Genomic DNA, 25,544 nt, shown 5'->3' on the forward strand with positions numbered 1-25,544 from the left:
TGGATCTCGCCCACCATCCACCTAGGCAGTTCATAGGCAATTTATCCTCGACACCACTGTATCTTTCTCAGCTACATCACCGACTTTGTTCAATGCAATTACTGGTACTAAGGTGGCAGGTATAATATGTTAGCCATCAAGAAAGAAGGATTCTTAACAGCGTGTTCATTTTCTTAGAGTGATCGAGTAATCGTGTATGGATAAGTACAGGTGCAAGAAGATACCGACGATGCATGGGAAAAGAAGGACAAATGCACAAAAGTAAGACTCGTAAACTCTTAGGGAATAGTATACAAGCGGCACCGGGGCTGGACACAGCAGCTCCGACACCTCCAGGACTTTTAAGGTGGATTTGGTAATCACTCAACGCAGCAACGCAGCAATCTACGATACATCTGTTCGTTCCGGGCCAAAACGTCATCAATACCAATTGAACTTTTCAGAAAGGATCGGTCGGGAAAACGTGATTGGATAGCCGAATTTCACATAACCTATTTAGAAGGCGGCAAACATCCATTACTATGTCCATCGTTACATATATCTTCTTACACTCCTCTCTACTCTACTTCTCTTGCACTCCAAGATCTAGTTTCAAACAATGGAACGGATCTGCAACACCCTTCGCGAGAATAGGAAGCTTCCTATGACAGACGAGCAGCTTTCAGACCTCGGAGTCGATTTTCATCAGTTTGATATCCGCACTGGTACAATTTCTTCGCCATCGGTTACAAGCCACTTCCTACCTCGGGTTGATTTTCGAGATGTTCTCGATTCAGATCTAGCAGCTTCACCCTTCCTAGAGGTTGCAAGCTGGTCTGAAGTGCCAGGTCCTCGCTGCTACCCATGGAATCTTGAGTCAATCAAGATGGCTATGTTTCCAGATATGATGGCCGAACAATATAACTATTTTACCTTTATAGGGAGTGGTTACTCATTCAAGGAATTTCACCGTGACGGGTTTGTATACGTCCTAACCTTCATAAACTTATTACTAATAGTCTTCTAGGATCCCTAATGGCGGATGGGTAGTAGACCGGTTAGTAGATAAAGTATCTTATCTCTCTCAAATACTAACTTATACTCCAGTGATACGCATTCACTATTATCAGGCCGCCGAGAGTTTCTCGACTTTGAATGTACAAATACCGAGAAGCTGGAGTTTCCTCTAGATTCACTGAGCTGCCATAAGCACAAGGGCCACCAGCGCTCAATAGTCGGGTTCTGCAACCAGGAGAAATGTGGTGATAAACGGCCTTCCTCGATGGAGCTCTTTGCGATCGCCGTATTAACCCACAAAGAAATGACCAACGTTGATCGGCAAAGGTCGTATAAGAATCGGTGGGATGAGAGTCGGTCGAATGAGGATCGGTCGGACGAGTGCTACTTTACTTTCCCGGTTTGTCTTTCCTTCTTAGGTATCGTTAGGCTTTTACTAATATATCATTAGCATTTAGTATTTCTGATGGACAAATTTGGCGGATGCCGTATGTTCCAGTCCTATTTTGATGGCAAGCTTCATGTTCAATTCTCGGAGCTCCTAGATCTAGGACATATGATTGCCGTGCCTGCTTACGGGGAAAAGTACTTTGATATGGTTGACAGAAAAGACTTTCTGGAGAAGTTGAACTTGCTTCTAAAATGGGCATGGCCTTTTCCACAAGGAAACACCGTTGCAAATGTTCCAAGGATTTGTGGCAATTGATTTTCTGGATATTTGCTCTCACGATTCCTTCTTTCGGATCCCTCGCTACCCTCGCACATCTTCCATACCATTGTATAATCCCTTATCTGGCTCCACTAGAGACATCATGCAACCAGACAGGTTTTGCCTTTACCTCCGATGGAATTGATGAAACTCTATCTTAACCTCTTCGGCTCCAGGTAACATTATAAATGGTAGAATGTTGTGAATAGAATAAGTATTCAGAGAAGACAAAGGAAGTGAACAGCATCCAAGATGCTATTCACCACCTATTCAGGCATTCTCTCACTTCTCATTCATGACAGGGGATTTTATTCACACCCTATTAGTGGCTGATCTCTATTGAGTTACCTCTCACTTCTCATTTTTAATATTATATTCACTCCCTATGAGAGACTGACCTCTATTAAGTTACCTCTCACTTCTCATTCATGACTTTGTATTCACTCCCCATTGTTCGCAGCCTGCCATTCATCGTTGACAACTTTGGGTGCCTTGGACTCAGTCTATAAAAGCCCCACTCCCACCATCCTTCCTCTCTTCTTCTTCTTCTTCTTCATCAACTCTTCAACTCAACTGACACACCTTGTATGTACATACTCATTCCTTCTTGTCTACCCTGGACTCATGGACACTTCAACTCTTGTGACTCACTTGTCTCCCTGCCTTCGGTGAAGCTGCCCAACGACAGCTGCAGTGGAGCGCATCTCAAGGACCACGGCTTCATTCCAGACCATCTCACCCCATATCAATTCCACATTCTCACAACGAGAGTCTGGATCCAGCTCTGACACGTTTCGTCTAGGTTTCAGCTCTTGTCACCTGAGCATCGCAATCCACTCCTCCACCCTCCGTGATCTGCAGTCGTCCGTGAAGGACGACTCTCAACAAACCTCAACACCTCCCATCCTATTTCAATTTCCGTCCAAATAACTCACGATCCAATCTATTCAACGCAGCTTAAGGGAGCTTGCTTTCATGATGACCACCACATACAACTTTTCTAACAAACTGGAGGGAGATAAGGGTTGGTATGATGGCTTCGAGCCACATAAAGTGGACTTATCTTCCCTCAAACGGAAGAGTATGTTACAGCTTCGAGCTCGTGCCTGGACACTTCACCAGTACCAGACTTTCTCCCAGGATGTTGTCTGTGGACTCATGTTCTGGTGTGCTGGCAGGGAGAAGCCCACCCACATTCATTCTCGTCCCGATGCGCAACTGAACTTTTTTATCTCTGGTGGTGTGGAGATTCCCCATTTGGGACTCAATTTGCGTCTGAGATACAAAGACGATCCGACATCGAAAAAAGATCAGTATCTGAAACTTGCCATCATATGGACCGTGTGGGACGGAAGTGACCTGCATCAGAGAGAGATAACAACCACTCCGGAACGGGCAAGCGGCCCCGGAACAGAGGACCATACCTTCTCCGCCAGACTGCGTCAAGTTAGTCTCACACCAATAAGCCTCACGGAAGCGCAGGCCAGCTCTTGCCAAGGAAATGCCGGCGCAGATGGATACCAGGCTCGCTGGGCATCCAAGGTTGTCCCCTACGTCTATGGGTTTGATGTAGCCAAGTCATCACTGGAATGGTTCAATGAGGCACAGAAGAAATCCATCGAACTCTTCATCAACGCTGCATACGGGGATCGTTTCAAGCTATACACGCGGGTCCGCGCTGCTGCTCTTTGTGAAAACTGGAACACCCTTAAGTCTATGCCGAGGCTAACCTACCCGCCGTTTCCACTCTATGATTGCCGTTGGCACATCCAGGCGAAGAGATTTGAGAGAATGGAAGAAATCCCTGACATTGATGACCTCCGTGTCCAAATTCACCATCGAAGACGAGAGCGACAGTGGTCTCACATTACCGCAAAGGGCCATTGCTTCACCGATAAGTTTGAAATACCTGGCCTTGACGCGGATAAACACATCACCTTTATCAATGAACGCGAGTATCAGGCAATCAGATCTATTGGGCTGTTACGGGAGGTTGCTGCAAATGAGCGTCGATATGATCACCAATTCAATCGCGATTACACTTTCGACATGATTCCAGCCTCTGAGGTTGAAAGCACAGCGACTTCATCATCGACTGAAACATACTACGTCGCATTTGAAATCCAGCTCCAACAAGGAGACAGTGACGCGGAGCAAACCCTGCAACTCCCAGATGTGGGAACGCCGGTGAGAGTCACACCGAAGGGACGCGACACAAAGCAAAGCAACAAGCCGATTTGGCCCTGGCCGAAGCCGAAACTCGCAAAGTCATCTGGAGCCCAGCCGTCGGCCAGTGGAGAACGAACTTCGGTTGTCGGTATGAGCCGCAAGCCTCAGCAATCTTATTCATCCGGTGGTTCATCCAGCCAACACACTGCTGTCGCTCGACAGGACCAGTCCTCGCTCGGTAAATCCCATTTTGGAAAAGCATCCACAGCCCCAATTTGGCACGGCTATGTCGTTTCCTCGTCCCTGGCAGACATAAAATCGCTCGGTGCGCCAACCAATCTTGTGTTTGCCAAGATCCACAAGCCTCACGATGAAATGTCTCGAGGTCGCGTTTTGAACATGACGGCCCGTGTTACCTTTGGACAGCCAAATGTCCCGCGAGTGGCAGCCAGGAAAGCAATTCAGAATGTCATGTGGGGCAATGAAGGCCTTGGTATCCCAACGTCTAGCAAGATGAAGGTCTTGCTTTTGGCGCATGAAAACCACGTCATGAAGTTCTTGCCGCCAGATAATGAAAACCTTGATGATACAAGAATTCCCAGCTTTCTCAGTTGGCTGAAGGATAGTCGAAATCCATTGCAAAAGAGAGCAATTCGAGAGGCTCTTTCTCCCCATGGAGGCTTCATGAAACTGATCACGGGGCCGCCAGGAACAGGCAAAACGGCTGTCTCCACAGCCATCATCAGGTATTGCTACGTTACCGAGACACCAATCCTAGTGATCTGTGGACAGAACCAAGGTCTCGATGTAGTAGCACAACGTTATTCGTCTCTTTACGAAAATGACAATGCCGATATCTCCCAAGTCTATCGATTGGGAACAGAGTTCGCTGAATCGGTTGATATGCATTTCAAAGAGGATCAGGAGCTCACAACGCATCGGGTGTCTGGTCTGCGTGAAAATTTCAAACGAGCTGTTCATGAATTGAGCCGAGCAGACATCGCTGAAAGAATCGTTGGCAGTCTTGAAGCCTCCCTCACCGGTATGGGTGTAAACCTGCAGCACCTCTCCTTGGGCAGGTTCATCATGTCCCGCGTTAAGAATGAAATTCGTTTGCAGGGTTCGCCAGGGAGGGAAACAAATCAAGAGTCAGAACTGCTCATGGAATTTGCTTGCTGGCAACAAGTCATACGGATGATGGAGAAGCTGCAGGTGGAGCCAATCGATCGAACAAGCACGAGCGCCCACATATTCTCCGCTGAACAACGAGAGCTGCAAGCCGGCTTCCAAAAGCTGTGGGGAAAGCTCCAGAAGTTCTATCTTAAGAAGGCCCGTGTTGTCTTCTGTACCGCGGACACCGCGGGGCGACATATCCTTCGTGGGTTTCGCCCTCGCTTTGTTTTGATTGAGGAGGCTTCGCATATTTCAGAGACAACTTGCTTGGTCCCAATTATGGCTAACTACATAGGCCTGAAGAGGGTCATTCTGAGTGGAGACACAGCGCAGCTACCACCGACTGTGATCTCCAGGGATGAAAACGAGTGCGGCCAGATCGAACAAGTCTCGCTTTTCGAGAGAATGATTCTCTCAGGACATCCCGACATACAACTGCAAACTCAGTACCGTATGATGGCTGGAATTTGCAAGTTCGTTAGCACGGAATTCTACAATGGTACTCTAGAGACCGTGGAGTCAGCTCCGAATAGAGCGACGTCAAAAACCCTCTCAAATTTCATGTCTACTCGATACAAGTGCTCGCCAGGTTCCTCGTTTTTCCTCTCTCTATCTGGCACAACAGTCGTCCGACGTCAGGGAGGAACCTCGATCCTAAATCCCGAGTATGTGAGTCATATTGCCGACCTCGTTGATGCTCTAGCCAAGAAGGTGCCCAATCTCCCGCAGGAGGACATTCTGGTGCTCTCGTATTACAACGAGGAGCGCCGGGTCCTATCTGAGCTACTTCGAAAGCTCGGCCACTCAAAGGTCCGTGTTAAAAGCGTGGACTCCTCACAGGGCTCCGAAAGTCCTGTAGTGATACTTTCAACTACTCGGCCAGGTGGGCAATGGGGTCTGGGGTTCATCACAGATCGGAAGAGAAGCTGTGTCGCATTGAGTCGTGCTCAAAGCTGTCTCATTGTCGTCGGATTTGAGAAGATGGGAATGGCCACGCAAGTTGGCTCAGGTCAGGGATTCCAGGTCTGGGAGCGCCTTGTCAAGCAACACGAGCAGACTTCTACTTTGTGTCGCGTGAAGGGCAGTTCAGCCCTTCTCAAGCAGCAGCTCGGGATCTCCGAAGGAAGTTCTGGATATGAGCGTGCTCTTCGTTGAAAACCGGGCGAGTCGTGGTGGCGCGATGGAAGGGTTAGCAGATTGGCTCGTTAGGTGAAAATGGATGAGGATGCATTTCGTTTTTTTTTTTCAATGTTCAGACAGCTTTTATTCTTAGTCACAGCTGGAGATGAATTATTCGCCAGTTTTTATCCATTCATATGCTCTATGTAGTCTGGCCCGTTTCAATCTTGAAGCTTCTCTATTTTTACGTTACGACACCAAGGAACGTTCTGAACGGCGAGCGGCAAACATAGAGCTGTATGGACCTTTTCTCCCCTCTATATTATATCTCCAAATCCACATTGCATTCGGTTGCAAATCAACAAGCGCCGGGAATACATTTTCATAATCAAAAGGTGCGAACATACTTCCGTAGTACTTGAACCCTGATAGAAACATTGATTACGAGTCTGGGTATATGCGATACAATTTCAACTTGATCTCGAGTATGTCAGTTGTCAGTTGCTTGGTAACCAAAACTATCAAACGGTCAGAAAATATGCTCCTGCAGGCGCGTGTAAAGAGCATCGACTCTAGGGATCTCACTGAAAGAGTGAAGAAGAACGTAATCGACATCATTAGTCGAAGACATTATTCGTTCTTGGTGCCAGAAGCTCATTTTGTACAGTGGCTATATTTGTTTGATTGTCAATGCAAGCCCGACAGCGTGGACCTGGGGACCTCAAGTATCAGAAGGATGACAGTGACAATGACAACAAATTGAGTGTATTTTATCATGCATATAATCCATAAAAGTGGTTTCCCACGAATTACGTGCTACACCCGCAATTTCTCCGGCTGGAATAACGTTCGTTTAGCGAAGATCTTGTTACAAGGAGCCAAAAAAAATCACAAGAACATACTCCGTACGAGCGAAGGACTTGGCGATGCTCTGGCAGATGCTATTGATGCATTGAAGGAAGGAAATGCGCCCAGGTTTCACTTCTATAAGAGGGCCGCCATATGGGGAGAGTCTGCTAAGATTTATCTCCGGAGCTGATTCCGTCCATGAAGCGAGATCGTCATGTTCATTGCAAGGATCTTACATCATCGATATAGAAAGAGAGGGTTTTGCAGGAGAGAAAAGAGAAAACAGAAAAAGAAAATGTATTTTATCCATGTATAGTAATAATACCTATAATCCTTTTTTATATGTAGCCTGATACATACGACCATAGGGTATGGAAAATAGGGCTTCCCGTCCGCTCAGCCGTACTCAAGCCGCTCCAAAGTTGATGAGCTCTGTGCCGCTGGGGGCTACGGCCCCCTGTTCGTTCAAACATACCGTCTCTCCACGCTGAGTAATGTCGCGCCATAATTTAGTTTAAGCCTACACTCACTCTGCCTAAGTGACGTGAAGCCCCAGGCTGATTATTACACTATACGGAAACGCCACGATTCTACCCCGCAAATTCACGCATAATCGTGGTCTTTCCGTTGTGACCTTGACTTACACCATATCGGATGGCTGAAATTATTTCCTCAAATTACGTTATTAGGTCTAGCGCTGGGCTTTTCGGTCTAGCTTTATATGACCCTATACGTCGCCGTGCGATGAAATCCTCCCTATCGCCCCTTCAACTTTCTAGCTCTCATGGGTGAACTTGGCCTTGGTATTCGACATATCACTTGTGCCGTCGTGGTCCCACGAATTAGCTCGCGTGCATTTTATCCCTGTACAAAAGGTCGCGAACTGATAAGTGCATTGTTAGTAACTATCTAATGGATCCTATGAAATTGACAACATACGATGCTTTTCCTATGAACCCCTGTGCTAAGCCCTGCGGTGCTCCGGTGTAATGTCCGAGAGCTAAGCTACTTGCTGTAGATAGCCAACAGAGGCCAAAGCGACGCATTCTGCCCTGTTATTGGAAATAACGAGTCATGCAGGAGGGTGTACCTAGCCCATCGCTTTGGAAAGACTTGCTTCATTAGTCTCCGAACAGCGCATTAGGGCGCTAAACTCAAAGAGACAAAACTAACCCGAATAGGTAATTCATACGCCGTTTACTATGCACTTCTAATAGATTTAGAGGTGAAAGCTATGCGATTTAAGCCCTTCATATTAATTTATCTTTCTATAATTGAATGATGTGGTCAAGATACATACATGTACATGGAAGTGCAACTCTTATGTGGCTGGTTAACAAAGTATTTTTGGAAATGAGAAAATCACAACTGGGAGGTATGAGAAGCTATATCTAAATCTAAACCTAAATTACATCCCTACGTCTATATACTACTTCCCAGATGCTAACCACCTTCATCAACGTCTATACATCTCAAGGTGGGCATCGGTCGGTAATGGCTATTATAACGACTGCTATTACTGGAGCAACTCTTCTGATCTATTCAGCACTTCTTACGGTTTACTAATTTCATGAGAGTAGATCAGCAAAGAAGATAGAGGCATTCGGCATTTTCAGCATCTATCACACGCAAAGATACTCCCAGTTAAGTTGACGGAGCCCACTATATTTGCGCCTCTTCGCAAGATTAAGCATTAGGCCCCTCGCTCTCTTCTGGCAACGCATTCTCAATGAATCCATTGGATTCTTTCCATGCTTGCAAGGCTGCTAGTTCCTCCTCTGGAATCACTACATCCTTGTTCAAATGCTGCTGCAGGTCTTGAATTACACCCCCAATCTCGAAATCCGACTTCTCGGTCGAACAAACAACGGTCACCGAGTATAAGGTTGCGTTCATACTGGTAATGCTGTAAACGTTTCCTCTCACATGATCGGCAATGCCGACGAACACATCGTCGATTGAAGCGGCGAACGTAGCTCCGATACCTCGAAACGTGGAATTCCCATGCATGTTGAGCCATATAACGTGCACAAAAGGAGGACCAAGAAATGTATCTGTCCGGGTGTTTTGCCGGATTTCACCCGTTCTGGGATCCTGATATCTCCCATCCACGATAGGGACTTTATGTTCGGGGTGCCAGGGGGTCTGATATCTCATAATGGACGATAGCTCGACGGCTGTAAATATTGACGTAGCGAGATACTTGAAAGACGTGTGTGGCTGGAATGGGATATCCGGGATGTAATGTTTTGTGGAACTGGATATCACCAAAGGGAAACGAAGAGGACCTTTGTTTTAAAGGTGGAAATGTGATTGCCGCCCGAGCTCGAAGTCCTTTGTATTGTTATCTCTGTAGGTGTGTAAACAGTCCACTTATCATTGACACAGAGCAAGGATTAAAATGAGATTTCTCGACTCTGCGCTAGCGCCCCTAAAATGCAATGCTACCATATGCGCCTCGGCCGTGAGTTGCCGCATATTTGACTACTCAAAGTACTGTTACATTCAACCTAGCCTTACGGGGGCACCTTTGTCCCTAAAGAAAAAGCTTCACGTGGACGGGCTTTTTAGGTAGCAATATACTTGGTATGCGGGATTTTAATGGTCAGCTGTGCTAAAGAAATTTGGCTTGGTTGTTTTTTTAAAAAAAGGCATACTGGACAAGACATTGCACCGATCCGCGATAGGCTGTATCTGTCGGGGTGCTGTGGACGATTGGATTTATCGTCTGAACTGTTCGACCCCGGCCAATGCCTTCTTTTGCGGCATTATGGCGCCTACTGCAGAATATTTTCATTTGTCTCCTTAGGGGGGAATGTGACTATACTAGATAAGATGAAAAGGAAGGTACAAATTTTCCTAAATCACTAAAACTGGTGTCGCCCTCATTGCTGACCCGCTCTAGTCCTCTAGTACGTCCTTACTCTCCTGTAACTTCCTACACTTATAGAGCTGAGCCGTAGAGCAAACTGAGCTATAGGGAGGTATCGAGATTTTGCTAGCTTTAAGGAGGAATTGAAGATAAGAACCGTGTGTCTTCTAGAACATAATATAAAGAATTCCCCAAAAGACCACCTCCTCGCTCGAAACCCGCATGGGAAACCTCGGTGTTCGAAATTACAGCATTATATTCTAGGGAATGTCAAAAAGTGATACGGGATCTCGAATACTGGTGTTATAAGGCAGTGGGCGGCCAAGGACCTCGGAACCCATAGTCTCTACTGTTATTTTAGGACACGAATCACATATCTAGATCTTGATATATTAAAAACAAAGAATCTTTTGTATGTGGATCCTATAGAAAGGGTATACACAAATCAAAATATTTTCATTAGACCGATTCAGCTCCAACCCCCGAGAGTCGTGTACGTTGAGCCGAGTCACTGTTTTCTACCAACGCGTCTATCGAGGGATTATAACTCTAGAACCCTCACTCTCTTCTCTTTTAACGCGGAAATAACGCCCAAACCACCTCTCCTACCAACAGCCTGCTCTATCTCAGCCTGCACCAAGGCCATGCAAAGGGCCTGCCCCCCCTGCCTCACTGAAAAGCCCACCCCTCCGCCCCTGCCCAAATCTTCCACCCATTGGGGTCCCACACATCTCCTCGAAATTCGAAACCCGGAGAGAGTCAGGTAGTCCGAGAAGAGCCTGAATGGGCATGATCTGGTTGTTGAACAACACCAGCAATAGATAAGCTGGGAGATGCCGGGCGGGTGGGACAGGTAGCCCGCCGAGGGAGAGCACTGCACGTCCAGGGTGGCGAAGTCGAATGTATCGTGCGCGTCCAGGTCCAGTGGACCTAATGAAGCATAATTATTATGCCGAGGAGATCCTCCCACGCTGCTCATACTTGCAGCAGCAGCAGCCTTTGTGGGCCTTGCGCTGCCCTCTCTTGTCCGGCCCTGTTCTCTTTCTTCAAATGCAAGGCTACGCCAGAAATACGAACAACTAGAACCAATTACGCATAGACTATTTTAACCCGAAATTTTATCTATAGCTTAATGTGCGATACTATATCCTGTGCAGATAACCCTTCTTATTTAGTATAACGATATAAGAGGCCGGATATAATGATAATCCTTTTATCTATTACGGGGATATTACTTTTAGAAATCAGCTGCTAAAGGATACTCCAATCTGGGATAATCTTACGGCAGAAAAGGATATTGTGAAAGACCTATTAAGTAGGATTCCTCTGAATAAATTCGAGAGTAAGAAGAGAGTCTGCGATATAATATCTAGTTAGTCTAGTGTAAATCAAGTATGATACTAAGAACGATACTGATATAAGGATTATAGGTCTCTAATATGTTACAGAGGATTACAGAAGGATTGCCTAATAGTAGCTTAAGATATAGGAAAACGCAGTTAAGTATATATTCTCTAATAAAGAAAGAGAATACCCTTATCTATTTCGTCTTACTTTAAGTACTTTGGATACTATATATAAGTGGTATCAGAAGACATTTATATCATATGACATTATCAAAATGGTTCAAGTTAAAGATCGCCAATTTTCTCAATACTAGCCAGGGCTGTATCATAGACGTCTCCTTCAACATGGGCTATAATTGCTGTTCCTTGTAGAGAAAAGGTGGATATGAACGTACCTGCCTCCCCGGAGTAAACGAATGGCTCACCACTAAGAAGCGAGGTAGACTTTTCCCCAATAATCTTGTCTTCAGAGGAGTTTTCGACAACAGAATATTCAGCTGAAATTTCAGCTGACTGAGGGTTAATTTCACCCTTAATCTACGAAGAATTAGCAAAGATACATGTCGCATCCGCCGAGGAAGGAATTACTTTGAGAGGACCATAAGCCCAACTATAACCTAAATATTGTTTAATAGGGCTAGAGCATAGGGTTATTGTAAGGACTTACTCTGACCTGACATTATAAAGCACGATTTAGTATACGATGATTCTCGGAAGGGGAGGAAATTTTGAGGGGAAACCAAAAAATGGTTAGTGGACAATTTTAGTTCGGTGCCTTCGATGGCTATATGCCATCGACTTAGGTATTTAACAATGTAATTTTTTACATTATGATGACGCATTTAGGTCTAATAACGGCAGACGAAAGTCGTCAGGCATATCTGCTGTTACGAAGTGATAGTCAACCCCGGGGAAAATCCATCCATGGATGAGATGATGAGTACCAACGGTAGGTATTCCAAGTGATTTTATCGTATAAACTACCATGTGATATTCTTCTAATTACACTTCCGTGGTACAAATGCTACCTAACAAGCCCCGTACCCCCAAAAAACAAAGATCATGGGCGGAAGTGGCAGCCGGTGCGTCACACAGACCTCAGACAAAAAAAAGGAGGGCACCGAGAGAGGCGACTAATCAACACCTAGCCCCGGGCCTTCTATTAATGTTGGAACAATCTGTATCGATAACCTTGGAACCTTGGAACCTTAGAGAGGGCTATTCTGAAGTGTTGGTTGATAAGGTTCCGGTTTGTTCGCGGGGTTTTACGGCTTCCTCTCCGTCGCAAATGAGTTGATTGGCCTTTGATATAAAGGAATACGACAGGATATTGTGAGCTAACTAAACATGATAATTTCAGATAGACATTGGGTATTAGGACAAGTATACAAGCTGGCCGTCGATGTTGGCGATATGCGTAGCCAGGTCAATTTCGCTGGGTACAAAATTACCAGACGAGTCCCGGAGATCAGAATGAAGGATGGGCCTCTTATCTGGTCCCTGGGTTAAAAGGGTGATACTCCGTGCATCATGACTGAAATTTTTCCCACCCCAACTGAACTGGCCTAAAGAGAGAGGGTTGGTTAAGTATGATATGATTTGCAACACCAGTGTCTCACCATTTTCATTTCCTAGATATTCATCGAGAGGGATATTGTCAGTAAGACCACTACCCTCATCGTTGTTGCAAATTGCAGACAAGAAAGTGCAACTGGGCTCGCTTCTCAGACGGATATCACATGCACTGTGGTGGAAAGACATGGTCAAAATATTTTGACGTTTCGATATTGTGATATTCGGAAATCCTGACAAAACTTTACCAAAGAAAAACACTTGGATGATCGCTTATATATGGTGTGGAATATCTCAGCTTAGTGGCAAATTTTTGTTTATTTATGTTGTGATCGTATTTAGGTCATGATGACATGCAGATATGGGGATTGGGCTATTTAAACTGGATATCGTTGTTTAACGGTCGAACCACTCAAACATGATACACTGTTTTAATCTGATTAAACCTGGTACTTAGAAGTTAACTCATTGATCAACCTTGGAACGTTGGATAAGCAACTTAAAGAGTTTTATACACGAATTTTTATACACGAATTTTTAACTAAGTTGGGGTAATTTATGGCCAGGAGGCATCTTGATATTTGACTCTCGGATTACTGTTTTCCAGCAAAGGCATTCCTGGCCTCATGTGGCAACCTTGAAATTCATGTGACATGCCTTGTCATTACGCTCCGACTAGGTATAAGTATCTACATTCCTCCCCACTCCCAAACTGGCCCCTAGATTCTACCTAGTGGATCAATTTCTGAATCATATAACTCTAGTACTTCACTTTCTTGGATGATTATTTATAACCTATCTTCCCCAATATGCCGATTCGTAATTATGGTCTCTGGAAAGCAACCCCTGTATCCTACATTGTTGAACACGAAGAGGATGACCATGAAAGTCCGCATTTATCACTTTACTTCAGTGATAAAGGAGGACTGACTCACCATTCTGGCCACAAGTCTCGCCGAGCCAGCAGAGGAAACATTGAAATTCCCGGGCTGTTCAGAGCAGCAATCAACGTCAAGTCTGGTGACAAGAATGAATCGCGACTCGTCTACTGGGTGAATCACGATTACAAAAATCACCCGATCGTCAATAGTCTTGCCGACCTATCCTCGGGGTTTTATCCCCTTGAAGAAACGGAGCCAAATCCTGTTGGTGCGAGACTAGACTACATCCGGAGTAACTTGTTCAACGTCAACACAGGTCGCATCTTACCCCATGATGTACCAGGCTCAAACAATGATATGATTGATGTCTTGGAACCTGAGCTCAAACAGGCGATTGACTCGAAGGCCGATATTTACCTATTTGGAGAACCTTTCAGTGATCGAAAGGGTATCCACAATGTGCATATGAATCAAGGCAATGTTGATCGATTTGCAAATGATGATGGTGTGTTCCAAGACGGTGGCCTTTTGATCAACTACCCACTCTCTGGTCGATGGGTTGGGGTATTCATAGGATTCGCGTCCCAAGCTGTGCACACCGACAATAATACAGGGCATGCCATATCGTCAGAAACCTGGGGAGACTATTTTGGGAGAAAGAAGAGAGATGCCGGCCTGACCGAGGACTCTGTGACAATTAATGAGGCATTGATGAGACCCGAGTCAAACGATCCAAGAGCCAGACGGAGGTCGGTTATTCTCACAAATCCGAAAGACCACAGGATTTCATTGGCTTCCTGGAAAATCAAAAATTCAGCGGGGGAATTTCAAACACTGCCACATAATGCAGCTTTGGATGCGGGGTCAACGCAAGCGTTTGAAATCCCGGACGTTCATCTCTCAAACCTCGGCGATACCATCACACTGTTGAATGAACAAGGACTGAAAGTTGACGGGGTAAGCTATCTGTCCCGACAGGGATTTGACAGGCTACCAGTTGCTTTTGCTCATTGAAATTTCTACTTTGAAAATTGGCCTGTTGTCTTTAATTTCCCAAAAGTACTACTATCTCCTCAACAAAACGAACTTCTATCCAGAAACATACAGTATTCGGATTAATAATTGTATCCCTCAAGTGTACCTTGTGTTTTGTTATTTGATATTCTCGTGTAAATCCTAATAAAAGAGGATACCTTGATGTTTCTCGGTAAAAGTCCCTTTGGAATCAAGCAAATGATAGAAGAAGTTGTCCAGGAGGATATCCTATGTATTTTAATACTCTATAGCCGGCAGACAGACAGGCTGTGTTAATTCTTCGAGAGGGAACATCGGGCAACGCTCGGAGGGTTTATTAAATTCCATGCCGTGACTGGCTTCCGGCAAATTAATTCCTGAGCTAACGCACTTTCTATATTCTGCCGTACCCGTTATCTATCAGACCCATCTTTAGCTTGTCATAGTTATTGAAAATTGGGTTTTGGCAAATAACAATGGGAAGCATTCTGAGAGTAAAGGTATCATTCTACTATGGGACTATTAGCTAATGTACCCGACAATATATGCACCTCGAGGGGCGAAGATGTCTAGGAATAGCCCTTCTCACCACAGACCACTTAGTACACTCGTCCAATACATAGCATTGAAAACATTATTCTCATTATAACTTGCCTCTGTAAGAAACTTGTACAATTCACTACCGAGGTGCACACGCTGTAGTAAATGAGCTATTTCCATATAAGTACCGATAAGAAAGGATTGCTTCAGACGCTGTAAGCTTACAATTAAAAGCCACATACTTATCGACAGAAAGTCGAGTGCTCACTCGCTCGCCGATCAATGTGCTAGTGGCTGTCATTTTTAGTATTTACCTTCGGCGAATTTATGTACGTTGAGGTAACCCCACTAGCACCATTGCATTAATTGATAGTTGGAAGACTTGACGGACGGAGTAACTAGAAGTAGCATCATTTCTGTGGGTCATTTTGTGTGCTGACTATTACCATTCGGAAAGGACATGGACAGAAAGACAGATAGGTAAGACTCTAGTTACTCACATCATTATCTGTACAGCTACCATTGCGGCGCACTAATCTCACCGATGGATAATGGGTTTTGAACTGAATGACCTTAAAAGTCTCCGATAAAACAAAGTCTGCGGAGCTTTTTTTGAACTTAGTTGCAGTTGGCCTTTGATTTCAAATTCCTAATTATCACCGAATATGTGTCCGTGTTCCGGAGAGCGCTAAATTACTAATTGTGCTCTTTTTCGCATTGTATAAATTGCCGGGCTGTAACCTGCTTCAAAGTATTATTCACAATCCCTCACAATCTGAATGTTGAGTTTTGTCATTCTGTTTGAATTTTAAACAGCATGGGGCAAAGCAAGACTACGAACAGCTACCTCGAAGGCATCAAGAGTGCCATGCATAAATATGATGCAGAGCTCAAGAAAATCAATCATCTCGTATGATCTCCGATCCTGATGTACCATGTGAGCTTCTGCTGATTACCCAAGATATGGTCAAAACCTGAGCTTGCTTTCGAAGAGTACGAAGCACATAACAATATTTGTGCTATGTTCGAAAGCCTCGGTCACGAAGGATATAAAGTTAGGCGTAGTGCCTATGGATTGGAAACTTCCTTCGAAATAGAGTATACTCATGGCTCTGGAGGTAGGGTTATAGCATTTAATGCAGAATACGATGCACTTCCAGGGATTGGACATGCGTGTGGCCATAATCTGATAGCAACCAGCGCTATCGCAGCATTCCTTTCCACTTGTGAGGCTCTGAAGATTCTTCACGCAAACGGACCTGGTTTCATTGTCCGCCTCTTAGGAACCCCTGCCGAAGAGATGGGGGGCGGAAAGATCCACATGATCAAGAAAGGCGCATACAAAGATGTATTCGCTTGCCTCATGCTGCACCCTATGTCCCCTTTGCCCCGAGATGATAGATTTCTCAGCATTGCAGCGGGGCTCCCAGGAGGTTTCCTTGCTACTGACGACGTTCTTGTCACCTTCGCAGGAAAAGCCGCGCACGCAGCGGCAGCTCCTTGGGAGGGTATCAATGCTCTTGACGCAGTTGTGGCTGCGTATGTCAATATCTCTCTTCTTCGTCAGCAGTTGATGCCTAGCCAAAGAGTTCATGGAAAGATAGTCAGTGGAGGTGATCGACCAAATATCATTCCTATGTCGACATCAGTTGAGTATTGTATGAGAGCTTCAAGTGTGAATTCTCTCAAAGATTTGAGAGCCAAGGTTGCCAACTGTTTCGAGGCCGCTGCAACTGCCACTGGGTGCCAGGTCAAACTTGAGTGGTGAGTGACTGCTGGCTCAATCATGACTTCCCTGAATTCAACTAAAAGGTTCAAAAAGGGGAGACAATCCGTACGCTGATCTCAAGATCAATCGACCCATATGCGAAACTTTTGTCGATACAATGCAGCAAATGGGCCACAGCGCAGTTTTCGATATGCCTGAGCAAGAAGGCGTATTGAGTGGGGGTTCAACGGACATGGGTAAGTACAGCCAGTTGCAACTATTCTCGAAACATTTTTACTGAGGGGAAGCTCCGGCATTCAGGCAACGTTTCTTATGAGGTACCTGGATTTCATGCTATGTACGTCATCCCAGCAAATGGCGTCAACCACACCCAGGACTTTACTAGCGGCGCCGGATCATCGGAGGCTTTTGAACGCACAATTGCGTGTGCCTCGGGGATCGCTGCGGTGGCATGTAAAATACTGGTCGATGATGACTTTGCTGAGCAGGTAGAGAGAGACTTCCGGATGGGTTTGGAAATAACAGTGAAAAGATGAAATTCATGGTTCACTATCAGTTGGCCGACCTCAGGATACTGATAGATTCATTACGGAAAATCGTTGAAATTCCAATATTGTCTCCCTTTACCTCTGGCTCTGATTGGTAATTGCTTTTCCCATATGCTAAGCTCTATAAAATCTCTATTATGTACCCATTCATGTTCGAGAAATGGTAATGTGTGTGCGCAATGATGCCGCATCTTCAAGTTGCTATAGAAATTGAGTCCAGGCTTCAACGCAAGGGCCTGCACAATCTAAACGTGTACTATTTGACTTACTGGGCTTCCCATTTTGAGGGGAGGAAATGTATCTTCGGAGTTTGAAATCCCATACAAATCACATTAAGCTAGCTAGGCTGTGATTCAATTCTTGTCTCTGTTTTACGCTCCTGGCGGCTAAACGTCCATTTCCACGAGATAAAAACAGATACCGTAGCAAGGTTGATGCGTATATGTGGCTCCAAGATGATGAACAATAATAGCTCCCGTTTACGCAATACCGAGCCGCCATCTAGATGGCCAGCTGACCTCCGTATGTTATAGCTACCTTCATTGTCTAAAGGGATCGCGTAAAGGAGTTGACAATTTTGTAGTATATAAAGAGATTTATTAAAAGGTTTGGCTAGGAGACATTTGAATGTGGGTTTACATATCCGATCTCTTTGCCACTGTTCGAGCCCGTATACGAGCCCCGTAGCGCCAGAATATGACGGGTACTGGAATCATGATCAAGCTCAGAAACGCAACTAAGGTTGCCGCCCAATCTACGCCGAGGTTGTGGAACATGTAATTGGCGAAAAGAGGGAAGACTGCCCCGAATATGCTGCGAACAACGCCATTCGCCGCCATAGCACTGTTGGCAGTCTCCGTGTAGCAATCCACAATGTAGATGAAGCATTGGGTGAAGATTGTATACATGCCCCATCCGATTAGTATGCCTGAGCAAACTTGGCTTGGCCATGGAATATACGGGCTCGATGTCCATCCATACCAAAAGAGTCCGATAGGAACAAGACACCCACCGAAGATCATTAAAGGCAAACGGTCTTCAGGCTCGGTTTTGCCGCCTCGGGCATTGATTTTTCCTCTGAAGTATGTCATAGTGTAAATCACTACAACCGCTGTACCAACTAGAACCCCGATAATGATTCCCAGAAGAGGTAGTGAGGCGAGGTCACTGCTCCAGCCACGTACCTCACTAAATGCAATAGGATATGACTGATAAAACAGGTACATCAACCCATAGATGTAGGATTGATAGAGTGTCAGTAGTACCAAAATGGGCTCCGTAAAAAATAAAACTGGGTAGTCAGTGTTTAGCAATAATCAGATATAGGGCCGCGCAAGTATGACACTCACCCCAGGGACGTATCAGGTAAATCCGTGCCAAAACACCAATCGAAGCGCCTTCCACCTCTAACTTGGAACGCATGTTTTTGTTTCCCGTTTCTTTGCGAAGACGTTTTGCGTTTCTATGAAGAATGCTGGGTGGATGTGTTTCGGGGTATGTTATTAGGGCAAGCAGAGAAATCGCCAGGCCCGCAATAATCACAACCCACATGGTCCACCTCCAGCCAATAGAGCTTTCGACAATGAAGCTGCCAATGACTGGGCCAAATGTAGGACCCGAAAAGACCAAACAGATGCACAATGCCATTGCGATACCCCGATGGACAGCATTCCAACAGTCCGTGATAATTCCTCCGAGTATGGCAATAGGCGCAACTCCAAATAATCCAGCCAAAAAGCGCCCAATCAACAATGTCGCCATGTTTTGACTCAAAGCCGCCATCAAACCAAATAGAGAAGATATCGTGACCCCCGCAATCAAGGGATATTTTCGGCCAACTCTCTCCGACAACGGTCCAAATATCAGCGGCCCGATAATGTAGCCCTACACATGTCTTAGCCATGATCCTATCCTGTGGGCTGCCATATCAGGCGTATCTTACATACCACGAGAAATAAGGATGTACCAAGCACTGTCACCTCATCACTGATGCCGAATTCCTCCGCAACGTTTTTCTGAGCAGTGCCGAAGATACTGCTTGAAATGGTGACCACGAGATTGAATATCGCCAGCATGAAGCTGACCCAAACGCGGTGTCGTAAGGCCCAGTTATGTGGGTGGGAGGGATCGTCTGGGCCAGTAAACTCGATAATCTCAAGTTGGGGAACTTCCCGCATGGGAGTGCCATTTGGCTCTCGTTCGATGTCCGTTGTCATTCGATTTGAGAGTGTTGTGAACTAAGTCGGGTTGGTGGGATTGATGGGACTGCTTCTTGCTTTAAAGGTAACAGATGAAAGAGTGATTAAATACTCGGATACCGAAGTGGAGGGCAGTAGCATTGGGATGTAGTCAGTGGCAGAGACGCGGAGACTTTTCTCCTAATGCCAGAGGGCGGGAGTGGCGCTTAGAATTGTGGACTATCTTTATGGTATATCACACTGAGACAAGCGATAAATAAAGGTCCGTTTCGGAGACTTCTATGCATTGATTGCAAAATTCATTGATTGAGTACCTACCCAGCGGCTTACACTCAATCTCCTGATTCTATCTCTTCAAGTCATCAGCTCGATCTTCACACATATCCCTATTAGAAATATTAGATAATGCCTAATGGCTATGATTTTGTGGTCTACAGGTCAAGAATTTGGCGTCCTCGTTATCAGCGCTGGAAGTGGACCAGACGGGCTTTGAGGCGGCAATGGCATGTTTCAGCTCACAGAAATACCGCAACCAAAGTGTCTCTATGATGCGCGGTTTTTTATGCCTACCAATAGCAATGGTAGTGTTCAGAAAACTTCCCAATTGGGGAAAGGGGGGAGGCAAGACGGCCACGATGATGGGGCTCTTGCTGATGAAACAGTTTCTGCGCGATCTACACGAAAGCACAAGTTAATTTCCAATAGAATAGACTTATCTCGTATATTCTTCGGAACAAGGGCAATCGGTTTATTCCTCTGAACTACAACACCCAGCATATCGACCCTTGGCTCCCCAATTTACGGTTTGGTTCTTCTGACCCGCATGTCGAATAACGCCGCCGTTTCACACGTGAGATCCCATTTCCAGTTGAGGAACGAATACGGTGCTCGGACTATTTGTTTGGTAGTCCTCCCTTAACACGTTGGATTAATGACAGCAATGTAGGTGCCCGAGTAGAAGTTCTCCACGGAGACTTATCTATCTTACATAAGCCCAGACGCTTTAAAATGTTCCGGGAGGTTCGAAGTTCCTCTAAACCTCATCATCATGGCCACACCACAGCGCGTCACTGGTAGCCAGCTGACCTCAATAAGACCTGGAACGGGCGGTCGGGCCTTTCGGGTTGCATGCGATTCTTGTAGTAGGCTTCTTCTCCTCTACCAGAGCTAGTACCAAATTGACCGACGTGGATTGTATTAAGGAGCGAAAAAGGTCCGATGCTCCGGAGAGCGCCCTACTTGCACAAGATGCCTTGACACCAAACTAAGTTGTTGTTACTCACCTCAAATGTCACTGGGGAGACCAAAGTCTCGGCGGAGCCATCAGAAATCCCACCGGATTCGTCAACGCGAACATCGGGCTGCTTCACGTCCGCGCTCCACATCGCCTGACAGTCTTCCCCATGCTGATACGTCGCCCATAATAGGCGGGGATATTGCGACACACCAGCCTCATCAATTTACTTCCTTGGAAGATCTTCAAACGGACATAGGGAGTGGTTTGGTCTGTTTACCATCCGTAAACGGAAGTAATCGCAATGATGATTCGTAAGATAGCTCCGTTTAATCTCAACTGTAGCACTTTGCTGACAACCAGACGCTTGCCATAGATCTCCAGAGCGGTTTTACCCACAACCAAAGGGGGACATGCTTTCTATTCCAGCTGATCGTTGTGCTTGTCTTTCTGAACAGTATCTGTTATTGGAGCAGTTGCGAGTAAAGTCCCGGCTTATAGCCCCAGACGATCTTGTTATTTTACGTGGGTCTGTACAAAAGGCCATCGAGATTTTGAATTGCCAAGAATGCCCGTCGCGCTATTTTTCAGTTATTCAAAACTCCGTGATTTTGGGTGTTGTCTGTATGTGCATTGCGGAATGTTATGCAAGGATACTTGATGCAATTGATGCAGAGGAGGCGCGCCTCGCGCGAAATGGCGAACATAAGCGGATTCGAATTTCTAGTATTGGTGATGGTATTCCGTGTTATCTTAACCCATCTGATGACACCTTTTCAGCAAAAGTCGCACCAGCGGAATGGAGAAGTCTGATGCGCAATATCGTCAAGACTGAGATTTATGGAGTGGACGATAGTGCAATGTGTTTTATGAAGTTGGTTGAACTGTTGGAGTTGCGCCAGACGCGCTGGCATCAGGATCCGCCTGCATTTGATTGCCCACCTTCTTATCGTTCGACATGCCAGGTTCCGGACAGAATACCGACCTGTCTCCTTATCGTCGGTGATGTTAGGAAGCTTATTGATTTTTATGCCCTGTAGGCTGACTTTTAAAGATAATTTCTATTATAAAACTTCCTCCAACATGGTAAGCAAGTAGTGGGATTATTTAATGTTTTGGCGCCGATTCATAGTTCGAATACAACGGGTTTGGTAGCTGCGGATCATGAGAGAATATCTCTTGCCGAGTCGCCGGCGGATCAAACCTCTCCTCAAGGGGAAAAGTGTTCACCAGCCTAGCGGCTTCCATTCCGAAACAGAGAACATCTTTTTCCGCGGTAAGTCGATCTCGAAAGCATCTGTCATCAACTGATTGCCAGGAGCAATCAGGTCATAGTGGATGGCAGGATCACGTTCGTCGTCGACGCGGTCACTTCGTAGTATCAACTTTGACGGGCCATCCGCACATGTAGCACAGCCTCGGGGAGAATGGATAACTTTGGGATGAAACAATCCATCGGCGATTGGTTCTGGCTATTTGTACTTCCGACGTAATCTCATGTCTCTGTCAAGAATGCTGTTGATGGCCTCCTTGAGCCGATGCCCCTTTCTCTCGTATCATGTCATTGCAGTGCGCAATATAGTTGATGGCTGGTTGAAGAATCGCGTATGCTGAAAACTTTGATCTTGGATGGAAGAAGTGTATATTATTGACACAGAAGAAGCCCATTTAATCTTTAGTTCTAATCTTGAGTTTAGTATTGGCCCTTTCGCTTAGGGCGCTCTGTCCTTGTGCGTCCCGTGCGTGGTTCTATAAAACCCTCTTGGTCCCCTATGTAAGGCTGTCGTTTCTTACACGCATCTGTTACGGGCAACTAAGTATGCCATCGGAACTCAACTCTCTCATTGGATAATATTGCCGGCAGTTTTCAGTCATCCACCGTCATTTGCAGAGTATAGTTAGAGTCAACCTACCTACCATTTAATCGATAATTTACGAGTATACAATAATAGTCGGCTGCTTATACGGCCTAGTAATATCTTTTTAGTGGTCTTTCTAGATATTTTTTTGGATGCTCTTTTCTAGCGGCGGAGGCTTCTGGTATCAATAAGGAGGTTTTGGCTACCTAGAGTGCTGGCTAGACATGGTCGATGAATCTAGCCCTATCTTGGTGCCGACTGAATCACCTACCTGCGAAGATCCCACTATCAACCATTTTCACTTGGATGGAAAGGGCTAACTTATAATCATGCCTTTTATCCTTCTTTGCTAATTAGCCTTAAGAGGACGACCAAAGCAGGTCATGAAAACCACTGTAATTGCCAAACTATAGTATGCGAATGGGATGATTTGGCTAGTCATCAGTTAGGTCAATAACTGTAGCTTTTCCCTTGCCAAGGTCAGACTCCCCCTGGGCTGTAGAGCGTTGACTTCTATACCGCTTTGCAGATGGTCCAGGTTCTCCACAGGTCGATCTCTTCATCTGCCGCAGATTTGGCTCATTGGGGCGTTCTTCAAGAAATTTCAGTTCTTTGAAAGCGTGTTTAATACCCGCTATGTCTCTGTCGCTGTATCCATGTACCTGGCGACAATGCGTTGAGAATTCCTCCTTGTTTGTCAAAGGGAACCCCGGGCTTTCTGTTGGGCCACAGTCTCCTTGTACGCAGTGCAACTCTATAGGCTCATCATCTTTATTGGCGTCAGCATCTCGTTGACGAGCTTCCCAAAAGTGAAATACAGCCCTATCTCGTAGCTTATCTCGAGTATCCGTAGTCAAGTTCTTGACCCAACCTGCTAGCTGCAAGGATGCGACTGGTCCTAGTATCCTCGGTTCACCATGTTCTTCCCTATATTCCTTGAGCGGATCTTTGCTCAATTGCTGCTCCAACCATTGAAAATCATTGGCATAGCATAACTTGCCAAATTCATGCCAGGCCTTAAGATGTTGAATGACAAAATCTCGGTGCTCTGTCACTCCCCAGGAATGTATCTGGTCGACCAACGACAAGAGCTCCCATGCTTTGCGCTTGGTCACAACCCGGCCGCTCCAGATCCTTTGAAAAACCTATCATCACAATAAGTATACGAAGGCAAGTTTACTTCCATTGGCCAAACTTACATAGACAGACTTACTGAGTCCTTCATGTCCGGCATGCTCTTTCTCCAGACGCAGTCGCTTGTAGCCCACCAACACATGCCAATGAGCTCCAAAGGACGTGAGAGCAAAAACTTGATTATTGCAACTCTGTTCAGTTTGGTATGGTCTTTCTGATCCAACAGAAGGCCCTGGCTTCCTTGCTAAGTTATCTAGCATATCAAGGTAAACCGCTCCTGCTGAACAAGCTTGGCGGCGAGCTTCTCGAGGGTCCCCACTCCATCCCTTAGCTTCATAAACAGCAAAAGGGAAGACTAGGTCTACATCTCCCCAATGTGGGTCAGAAATGAGACCGCAGTGGCGATGCAGAAGGAGGGATTCAAGACGGTCACGATCTAGGCTCCATACATCCAAAGACTCGGGGTACTCGGGGTAATCGGCAGGTTTGAAGGTCGCAAGTCCGAAAGTAGCATCCGGTATTCTTTTAACAAACTTGGGTTGGCCGTCAAGGAGACATGACACATTATTTCTTTTTTGCTTGATTGTGTTGTACTCATGTTTGTCTCTTGATTCAATTGGTCAACAGTTAGAACCCGCTCCAGGAAATAGAAACTCACACTGCCAACGCTGGGTCCTCCCTTAGCAGACCAAAAACATCTTGCCACGCATCGGCTTCCCAAGCATATTCGCTTTTCTTAAATCTTTCGTTGTCCAGGCTATGCTTGAGGAATTTTTCTGCTCTGACACGACGACCGTCTTCGCTAACATGGTTCCAATCGGTATCATGAAGTGAAGGAAGCCAGAGATTATGGCATGGCGTAACGTATGCCGGTGAGTAAAAATGCCGATAATAGATGCCTCGAGCGTTGAGCCCCCAATCCGCACCATAACGCTCTATCATTGAAAGCGGTGTTTCTTCGCCGGGTATGAGATAGCTTTTTTTTTCCCGATTAGCCTGATAATGTCACATAGGAAAAGGCCTGGGAGAAGACTATACTGCTGAGCACCGACGTAATACCTTTCCAGTGCTGATTCAAGATCATCATCTGTTCTTCCATCCCTTTGCGTCATATCAACTGGCGGATAAGTAACTTCGAGCGCTAGTATTTCCGGGGACCCAATTTCTCTCGTTTTTTTGAGCGCTCGAATCTGCTGGTACAGCTCCGCCCGCTTATTTTTCCATTGCTCTCGGTACTCGTCTTTAGTGATGCCTGTTACGTAGTTTGAACGAGCACGATCTTCTGATGGATACTCTCTCAAAAATGAAGGGTGCGGGACCATTGGCCCATCAAGATGAACAGTCCCTTTCCAAGGCTCTGGCTCTACTTCTTCGGATTGAGCAACAGGTCTCAAACGAAGGACAGGGCTGACCGCCTCTGAGAAATTTTCAGATTTTGACATTGTTCGGATAAAGCCAAAGGAAAGCCCAAGTTCACCTTTTGACAAGATCCTAGAACATGCAGTGATGAGGGAATCAGGGCCTAGGAATGGGTACGGAGCAAAGCCGATTGTTGCTTTGACTATGTGCAGATGCCAAGATAACTGATGTTTCAGAGAAAGC

At 45.7% G+C, this 25,544-nt stretch overlaps 11 protein-coding genes across 11 annotated transcripts; 5 read left to right on the plus strand and 6 right to left on the minus strand.

Annotated features, from left to right (window-relative positions):
- Positions 1-598: 598 nt before the first annotated feature.
- Positions 599-2,493, plus strand: N7487_001942 (uncharacterized protein; the record flags this gene model as incomplete). The annotated part of the gene is made up of 5 exons (XM_056869689.1): positions 599-957; positions 1,007-1,036; positions 1,087-1,396; positions 1,448-1,678; positions 2,218-2,493. 5 exons carry the CDS (start codon positions 599-601, stop codon positions 2,491-2,493), a joined length of 1,206 nt encoding a protein of 401 aa, XP_056734473.1.
- Positions 2,494-2,788: 295 nt separating this feature from the next.
- On the plus strand, positions 2,789-6,202 carry N7487_001943 (DEAD/DEAH box helicase; the record flags this gene model as incomplete). The annotated part of the gene is made up of 1 exon (XM_056869690.1): positions 2,789-6,202. One exon carries the CDS (start codon positions 2,789-2,791, stop codon positions 6,200-6,202), a length of 3,414 nt encoding a protein of 1,137 aa, XP_056734474.1.
- Positions 6,203-8,701: 2,499 nt separating this feature from the next.
- N7487_001944 (uncharacterized protein) lies at positions 8,702-9,025 on the minus strand (the record flags this gene model as incomplete). The annotated part of the gene is made up of 1 exon (XM_056869691.1): positions 8,702-9,025. One exon carries the CDS (start codon positions 9,023-9,025, stop codon positions 8,702-8,704), a length of 324 nt encoding a protein of 107 aa, XP_056734475.1.
- A 2,493-nt stretch (positions 9,026-11,518) lies between these two features.
- On the minus strand, positions 11,519-11,913 carry N7487_001945 (uncharacterized protein; the record flags this gene model as incomplete). Its single annotated transcript, XM_056869692.1, has 4 exons — positions 11,519-11,583; positions 11,629-11,770; positions 11,822-11,850; positions 11,901-11,913. The coding sequence occupies 4 exons, from the start codon at positions 11,911-11,913 to the stop codon at positions 11,519-11,521; spliced, it is 249 nt and encodes an 82-aa protein (XP_056734476.1).
- A 694-nt stretch (positions 11,914-12,607) lies between these two features.
- N7487_001946 (CVNH domain-containing protein) lies at positions 12,608-12,994 on the minus strand (the record flags this gene model as incomplete). The annotated part of the gene is made up of 2 exons (XM_056869693.1): positions 12,608-12,798; positions 12,853-12,994. The coding sequence occupies 2 exons, from the start codon at positions 12,992-12,994 to the stop codon at positions 12,608-12,610; spliced, it is 333 nt and encodes a 110-aa protein (XP_056734477.1).
- A 620-nt stretch (positions 12,995-13,614) lies between these two features.
- On the plus strand, positions 13,615-14,700 carry N7487_001947 (uncharacterized protein; the record flags this gene model as incomplete). The annotated part of the gene is made up of 1 exon (XM_056869694.1): positions 13,615-14,700. The coding sequence occupies one exon, from the start codon at positions 13,615-13,617 to the stop codon at positions 14,698-14,700; it is 1,086 nt and encodes a 361-aa protein (XP_056734478.1).
- Positions 14,701-16,057: 1,357 nt separating this feature from the next.
- N7487_001948 (M20 family metallopeptidase) lies at positions 16,058-17,505 on the plus strand (the record flags this gene model as incomplete). Its single annotated transcript, XM_056869695.1, has 4 exons — positions 16,058-16,150; positions 16,202-17,004; positions 17,063-17,205; positions 17,270-17,505. The coding sequence occupies 4 exons, from the start codon at positions 16,058-16,060 to the stop codon at positions 17,503-17,505; spliced, it is 1,275 nt and encodes a 424-aa protein (XP_056734479.1).
- A 647-nt stretch (positions 17,506-18,152) lies between these two features.
- Positions 18,153-19,733, minus strand: N7487_001949 (MFS transporter; the record flags this gene model as incomplete). The annotated part of the gene is made up of 3 exons (XM_056869696.1): positions 18,153-18,808; positions 18,867-19,401; positions 19,464-19,733. The coding sequence occupies 3 exons, from the start codon at positions 19,731-19,733 to the stop codon at positions 18,153-18,155; spliced, it is 1,461 nt and encodes a 486-aa protein (XP_056734480.1).
- A 1,049-nt stretch (positions 19,734-20,782) lies between these two features.
- N7487_001950 (uncharacterized protein) lies at positions 20,783-21,100 on the minus strand (the record flags this gene model as incomplete). Its single annotated transcript, XM_056869697.1, has 2 exons — positions 20,783-20,950; positions 20,999-21,100. 2 exons carry the CDS (start codon positions 21,098-21,100, stop codon positions 20,783-20,785), a joined length of 270 nt encoding a protein of 89 aa, XP_056734481.1.
- A 475-nt stretch (positions 21,101-21,575) lies between these two features.
- On the plus strand, positions 21,576-21,989 carry N7487_001951 (uncharacterized protein; the record flags this gene model as incomplete). The annotated part of the gene is made up of 1 exon (XM_056869698.1): positions 21,576-21,989. The coding sequence occupies one exon, from the start codon at positions 21,576-21,578 to the stop codon at positions 21,987-21,989; it is 414 nt and encodes a 137-aa protein (XP_056734482.1).
- Positions 21,990-23,242: 1,253 nt separating this feature from the next.
- On the minus strand, positions 23,243-25,384 carry N7487_001952 (uncharacterized protein; the record flags this gene model as incomplete). The annotated part of the gene is made up of 4 exons (XM_056869699.1): positions 23,243-23,953; positions 24,008-24,464; positions 24,601-24,918; positions 25,002-25,384. The coding sequence occupies 4 exons, from the start codon at positions 25,382-25,384 to the stop codon at positions 23,243-23,245; spliced, it is 1,869 nt and encodes a 622-aa protein (XP_056734483.1).
- Between the last annotated feature and the right edge of the window lie 160 nt (positions 25,385-25,544).

This window comes from Penicillium crustosum (genome assembly GCF_028827405.1).
Source record: "Penicillium crustosum strain IBT 35664 chromosome Unknown utg000001l_segment0_segment0, whole genome shotgun sequence".
NCBI lineage: Eukaryota > Fungi > Ascomycota > Eurotiomycetes > Eurotiales > Aspergillaceae > Penicillium > Penicillium crustosum.